Source organism: Lipotes vexillifer, unplaced genomic scaffold (genome assembly GCF_000442215.2).
Source record: "Lipotes vexillifer unplaced genomic scaffold, Lipotes_vexillifer_v1.1 scaffold299, whole genome shotgun sequence".
Lineage (NCBI taxonomy): Eukaryota > Metazoa > Chordata > Mammalia > Artiodactyla > Lipotidae > Lipotes > Lipotes vexillifer.
The window spans coordinates 2793996-2801298 of NW_006784347.1; the positions used below are offsets into that span (position 1 = coordinate 2793996).

General features: G+C 39.0%; 1 protein-coding gene across 1 annotated transcript in view; it reads right to left on the reverse strand.

Moving 5' to 3' along the window:
- Positions 1-7250, reverse strand: part of SMURF2 (SMAD specific E3 ubiquitin protein ligase 2) — a 118317-nt gene extending 111067 nt beyond the window's left edge. Inside the window, exon 1 of the mRNA XM_007456781.1 lies at positions 7197-7250. Coding sequence (XP_007456843.1) covers positions 7197-7248 — 52 coding nt within the window. The 5' untranslated portion in view covers positions 7249-7250. The remainder of the gene's footprint in view (positions 1-7196) is intronic.
- Positions 7251-7303: the final 53 nt, after the last annotated feature.

Sequence of the window (7303 nt, forward strand, 5' to 3'; positions counted from 1 at the left end):
CTGGCGCGTCCGGAGCCTGTGCCCCACAACGGGAGAGGTCACAACAGTGAGAGGCCCGCGTACCAAAAAAAAAAAAAAAAAAAAAGTCAATGCCTTTAGAAACGATTCTAAAACAAACACAAAATTCTTCACTTTGTTCAATTAATTATGTATTAGTGGAAAAATACAAAAGAAAAAAAATTTTTAACGTTAGCATTCAACTGTAAAAAATGCCAAATACTGATACCTGGAAAACTAGCATTAGTGAAATATTAGTAGGCTTAGTGTTCAGCAAAGTTGCTCTAATCAAGCAAAAATAGATATGACTGCAATCCTAAATACAAGCCAATAACTAAGGTTAGAAAATACAATGGATATGCCACAAATATAAATTAGCTGGCATTACATTAAAACATAGGAAGAAAACTATTAAACTATCCTAAGCAATATGAACAAAAGCTTAAATAAACGTAAAAACAGCATATTCCTAGGTGGGAAAACTAAATACACTTAAATGCCTCCTTTTCCCAAATTAATGCATTCTTATTACAATCCCAATGAAATTTCTTTTTAAATTTAACAATTTTAATATTCACGTGTAAGAGCAAATAAGTAAAAACAGCAAAAAAAAATTTCTAGCACAATGAGATTAAACTAAATTATAAAGCTACAATAATGAAGAGTATGGCACCGAACAAGACATAATCTGACTATTATAACTAATTTGTTAACATAACTAAAAAGATATCACACCACTATGGAAAGGAAAAATTGATTAATAAATAATGATGAGATGACTGAGTAGCAATTTGGGGGGAAACATCTTCCTAAACCATTTTTTAAAATACTAAAATAAAATGTACTTAAATATTTACTAAGCCTCTTGAAGAAAAGGGTTTTCCTAAGTATAGAAATGATAGGAAAAACAAAGGAAAAGTTGGACAAATTTGACTCCTAAAGTAACAAATTTAGGGCTTCCCTGGTGGCGCAGTGGTTGAGAGTCCGCCTGCCGATGCTGGGGACACGGGTTTGTGCCTTGGTCTGGGAAGATCCCACATGCCGCGGAGCGGCTGGGCCCGTGAGCCATGGCCGCTGAGCTTGCGCATCCGGAGCCTGTGCTCCGCAACGGGAGAGGCCACAACATGAGAGGCCCGCGTACAGCAAAAAATAAAAAAATTTTTAAAATAAAATAAAATAAATAAATAAAGTAACAAATTTATGCAAAATCATTTTTCTTTCAAAAATGATCAAAATTAAAAGTCAAATAACGGACTGAGGAAAACGTCTGTAACAAATATGACAAAAGATTAGTATCTTTTTTAATTCTCAGGCAGGTCACTAAGAAAAACACAAATGGCCTAAGTGGTAACTAGGACAAGACCAAACAAGGCAACAAAGAGAAATATAATTAGTAAACAGACAGGAAAATATTCAACTTCACAAGAAAATGTTAAATACTATATGCCATGAAGTTAGCGAACATTTTAAAAAACAAGAGCCAATTCTTGTAATAGAATATTAAGAGGGACACATTTATTCAGTGCTGCTCTAAACAGGCACAATTCTTTTAGGGAACAGTCTGATGAAAAATTAATCAAGAACCTAAAAAGATCCACACCCTTTAATGCAACAGCACTCTCTCTATGGAAATATCCTAAGAAAACAATCCTTAAAAAAAAAAAAATTATCCATACCAAGATGTTTACAAATTATCTATAATAACAGAATTTGGAAATAAAAGTTAAAACAAGAAAAAAATATGAACAATGGTTGTTGTATAGCATTCTCTTAACTGGTTATCCTAAAATCAGTCTTCGTGGTTGCCATTCCAGTCCATCCCTCCTATTGCCCAAAGATTAACGTTTCTAAACATCAAATATATTGAAGCTTAAAATCCTTCAATGGTTCCCACTACCTTAAAAAAAAAATCAAACTTCTTGACAAAATATAACAAGGTCCTAAAATGGGTTGGTCCCTGTCTACAAGCCTCACCTCTTGCCACTCACACCCAGTGCATCAGCCATAAAAAACATGCATAAAACTACACAGAATTACTTCTATGTCTCCAGCATTCATTCAAAATAAAATGCCAAAAGGCTCTTAATGCATGCTGAAACAGGATTCTGCCTTCATGGAGCTTACAGCACAGACAACAAATGCCCTTCATTGAGTTAGGTCTGATGCTAGAGGAAGAGCCTCTTAGTCACAGAGGAAAGGTCAACACAGGTCAAGGAAAGATCTGTGGATAAGGGTACCTTGAGTTGAGCCTTAAAAGATAAGCAAGTATCTCAAGGGACAAGGGTAATTCCAAATAAATGAAATTATTTTATTTTCCACACAAAATCCTGTAAGTTTGTAACAGGCTTTCTAGACAGACAGCTTGGGTTCTGACATGTACTTAACCTCTCCTATTTCTCCTACCTCTTAAAGCTATTATGAGAATTAAAAGTAATAACAGATGTAAACTTAATACAGTGTCTGGCACTTAATAAGCATTCAGTACATGTCCCTCATACAGAAACACATAACAATGTTGATTACAACAGTACATTTCAAGGGTTCATCTTTCTTAGAGCAAAGAAAGTAACAGTAAAAAAAAAACAAAGGCAAAGAGAGAAAAAGCAGTAAGAACAGGGTTAAACATGTCACCATACAGCCAGAGTCAATCGGTTCTCTCTACATACCATGACGATATCCTTGTACTACACATTACAACAGCACAATAACTTATATTCATAATGATATTGAATCAAATAAAACATTAAGTTCTGTTAAGTATGGTCTATTTGAAAGGAGTAGGGCATATTACATCTTTAAAAGCCTTCAAAATCTTTAAAAGACATCAAAAATAGCTAAAATTAAAACCTTGCATGGCTAAAGCATGGATCTTCATTTACCTTGAAAACTTGAGTTATATACTAAATATGCTAAATTACATGCTAAATTAATTACATGTTAGTATGTTGTGATAGTTACAGTTCAACCAACATCTCTCTCTCTCTCTCTCTCTCTGTCTCTCTCTCTCTCTGTCTCTCTCTCTCTCTGTCTGTCTGTCTGTCTCTCTCTCTCTCTGTCTCTCTCTGTCTCTCTCTCTCTCTCTCTCTCTCTCTCTCTCTCTCTCTCTCTCTCTCTCTCTCTCGCTTTCTCACTTTACTCACCAATGAAAACCAAACTACATGAAGCACCTAGGCAGGTTCAGCCCCCCGGCCTGAAGGTTTGACTAGAAGAGAGAAACCTAAGAGAAAAGGAAGGAGCTAAGCCACATTGGCTTCCTCCTCAGAAAAAAAAAATGAACTGGGGACATTCAAATCACTAACGCCCCTAGAACAAGTCATTATGGTGTACAGGCACATTCCCACTTAGAAAACTGCGAGGTATGATCAAGTTGTAATTTTTAAAGCCTTGAATCAATAAAATATGCAGTAAAACAATACTAAGATACCAGCATATCTAAAGTGAGACTTTTAAAGGTAATTTTCCTTTAGCTATAGACAAGGTTAACCTCATTACTGCTTAGGGTTTTATAAATTAAGAACATGAGAAGCACTGTACGAAAACATTTAAATTACAAAAAGGTCTGCAATAAATGTTCTGGAGAAGTAATCTGTTATTTCTCCATATCTAAGAATTTTAAATATTAGAAATTATACTAACTGCTTTTTCCAGCCTTTGGTTTTAAAAAACAGTAATATAGGGCTTCCCTGGTGGTGCAGTGGTTGAGAATCTGCCTGCCAATGCGGGGGACACGGGTTCGAGCCCTGGTCTAGGAAGATCCCACATGCCACGGAGCAACTGGGCCTGTGAGCCACAATTACTGAGCCTGCGCGTCTGGAGCCTGTGCTCCGCAACAAGAGGGGCTGCGATAGTGAGAGGCCCGCGCAGGGCGATGAAGAGTGGCCCCCGCTCGCCGCAACTAGAGAAAGCCCTCGCACAGAAACGAAGGCCCAACACAGGCATAAATAAATTAATTAATTAATTTTTTAAAAAACAGTAATATAAAAAATTACCCCCAACTTTTTTTACCATCAAAGAATATCTTCTATCCAAACCATCATAAGAAAAGCCTATTCATAAGTATAATGTATACAAATTTTACATTTTATAATCAATTTGCTCTACAAATACTAGTTGAAATTGATAGCTTTACCATACTGCCCATTTTAATGATCAAGTGTTAATGTGTCATAAAAAATAGAAGTAGCTTGATGGACCAAATCAGATTTTAACCACCAATGACCTGAGGAATCTCAAATTTGGGATTAAATTAGCCCTTCCTTCTTTGCATCAACAAATACTAAACAGTTTGCTAGTTGACTGTGGTCTCAGGAATAACATGTGGAAAAGTTTAATATCTGTTGTGGGCAGAGATCTCATGGTTCAAATATTTCTCCTTCAGTTTGTATGTATGTGTGAGAGTGTGTGTATGAGAGTGTGTGTGTGTATGTATGTGTGTGACAGACAGACACCATGCAAGAGCTGTTTACATCTTTCAGTAAAGGGGCAACTCTACGTTAAGGATGTAATTGAGTAACTACAATTCATAAGGTACCTGGGAATCAAAGACAGTCTATAAATTTAAAATACTAGTATGGTATTAACTTAAAGCAAAGAACAATTACTTTAAATCATCTTATAGCCCAAGTGTATTGTAAACCAAATAAAAAATCACTACGGGATCTGGTTTTTTTTGCTTTAATTTTCCTCCCTTATGGAACCCGAATCTAAATGAACTGTTAAACACTTAGTCTAAAGGTATGCCAAACATTTCTTAAGGTCTTAACAAAGAATCAACTTTTTTTTTTTTAAAACAAAACGAGGCCTAGGTTAAATATTTTATTTGGCTTCTCAAGATGGACTGAAAAGTTGGGCACCAGCTCCAGACCAATTCCTGGACGCACATCAAACACAGCCCTGTCATTTATCCAGTCAGTCAAAACAATCTTTTCCATCTAACTCTTTAATGTTTATGTCCTAAAAAGCTGCTAATTGAATCCAGCTCTTGAAATCTATTTGTTAAAATCTATACCATCTAATCTGTAAATGAACAAAAATGAAAAAATACATGTTAACTTTCCTGGCAAAACAAGAAAATCCACCATACGTAACCAAAATGGAGAGGGCGATGTTTTTAATATTTGAATAGTTTTCTCTTAAAATATGACAGAGACAAATTCCCAATGGTTTTAAGAAATTGAGATTATCTCAAACTGTTTTTACAATTAAGGGGACACAGTGTATTTAAAATTCCTCAGAAAAATCTAAAAATACAAAATTACTCTACAAATTTAGCCCAGTATTTTTTTGGAGGGATAGGGAATAAGTGTAATCTTTTCTCCTAACTTTACTCGTGAATTTTTATAATGTATCATATTCAGTAAGGAAACCACAGATAAACCCTTTAAGATCTGTTGAGTCACACGAAAAACCTCAAACTCATTCTGCAGAAAATCAAAATCCCTGTTTTTTCCCTCATTTTCTTATTGTGCATACAGCCTAGAAGGAATTAAGTGGCCACCAGCCTATTTCTGATACTTTTTGCACACCTGGAATCACAGGTTCTTTCCACCATCACTGACACAGGACTGACTCCAGAAAGGAACAGATAGAGTAGATAAACTCTAAAGCAACAAAGATCCCTTATAAAGGTTTCCATTGCTTCGTAAGAAAATAAGGAAACTGAATGGGGGGAAGTAGGGGAGACAGGCATCTCCCAATCCAGGTTTTCCATTAAGAACCACTCAGTTAATGATTCTTTGCAATCTTCCCTAAGGAAGGTAAAACTGTCATGAAAGTAATATATTTTAAAAACTGCAGCCAACATATACAGTCAGGCTAAATTCTCAAATACCTAATTCACTGCAAGTTTTTATCTCGAAAGTTCAGCCAGTGGACTGGGATGTGACACACAAGCATTCAATTACAAAATTAGTCCATATAAATCTCAAAGTCTAGCGGAGGCAAACATAATTACAGTTTATTCTTACATGCGCACCCACACACACATACACAGATTCTCTAAGGAAAGCCACCTTTCTCACCACACATCTGAATATCAACGTGGATAATTAAGAATGAATACTGAAACTAGGATAAGTACACTGGTTTCCATTACACTTTTCAAACCCCAAATAATTTTTCCTTATACTGGGGTAACACGACCATGTAAGAATATCAAAAATGGCACTGTAAGCAAAACGTACCTGTAACGTTAAAGATTTCATGCACTTGAAATCATAAACACTTTGTAAGAAAAGCCTGCTACCTAGCAACCCCTCCAGACATTCTTTTCCATTTAGAAAAGGGAAGAGGAGAGTGGGGAGAGAGAGAAAACTTCACTTAAAGTCTGAGTACGTACTTAGAAATGGACCCAAAAAATGTGTTTTTAAAGCAGGTCTAGAGTTAGCAGTGAGACACAAGCTCTGCGGCCTACAAGGAACAACCCCAAACACGCTACCCTACAATCAAACACTTCCAAAACACAGAGGGTACAATGAGCCCGAGTCGTCGGATCAGGCAGACACACCGGAAAAGTCAACCTCAGTCTCCTTCCCTCTCAAAGCCGTGCGTTTCAGGTGTGCGGCACCGGCTGCTGTGGCTGGCAGCAGAGAGGGAAGGTTCTGCACGCGGGCACAAGTGGGCGAACAAGTTAACAACCAGGGAACACACACACACACACACACACACACACACACACACACCCTCCCGTTAAACGCGGGCACAAGTGGGCGAACAAGTTAACAACGAGGGAACACACACACACACACACACCCTCCCGTTAAGCGCTCCATCTTTAAGGAGTGTTTACTGCGCGCAGTCAGCAGCCGGCTTCAATAATCCCCGCCACAGGAGCTCCTCATCCCCTCCACGACCCCACCTGGGCAGTAGCCCAAGGGCTGCTCCCCGACGCCCCGGGAGAGAACCGTGCTTCTCGGCCCAGGCTTTTCGACCTCAAATCCCCCAGGAATTCCAACCGGGGGACACCCCCCCCCCCGCCAACAAAAGACACCCGAGTCACCCTTGGCTTTTGTAAGAATTTCCAAACAAGGCAGAGTGGTTTGCAATTACTCTCCCTGAACTAGGCCTTCCCACGTTCCCGACTCTCCACTCACCATTGATCGCGACCCTGGCCCTTCTCAAGGCCACAGGCATCCCCCCGCCGGCTCGGCCACCCCGCGGCCGGCCAGGCCCGGCTTCTGCCGCCCGCCCAACCCCCTCACCTGTCAGGCGCAGCTTGACGGGCCCGTTCCTCCGGCCCCCAGGGTTAGACATGTCCCCGGCGGCGGGGGCGGCGGCGGGGCTGCGGCCGCGGCGCTGGGCCCGGGGC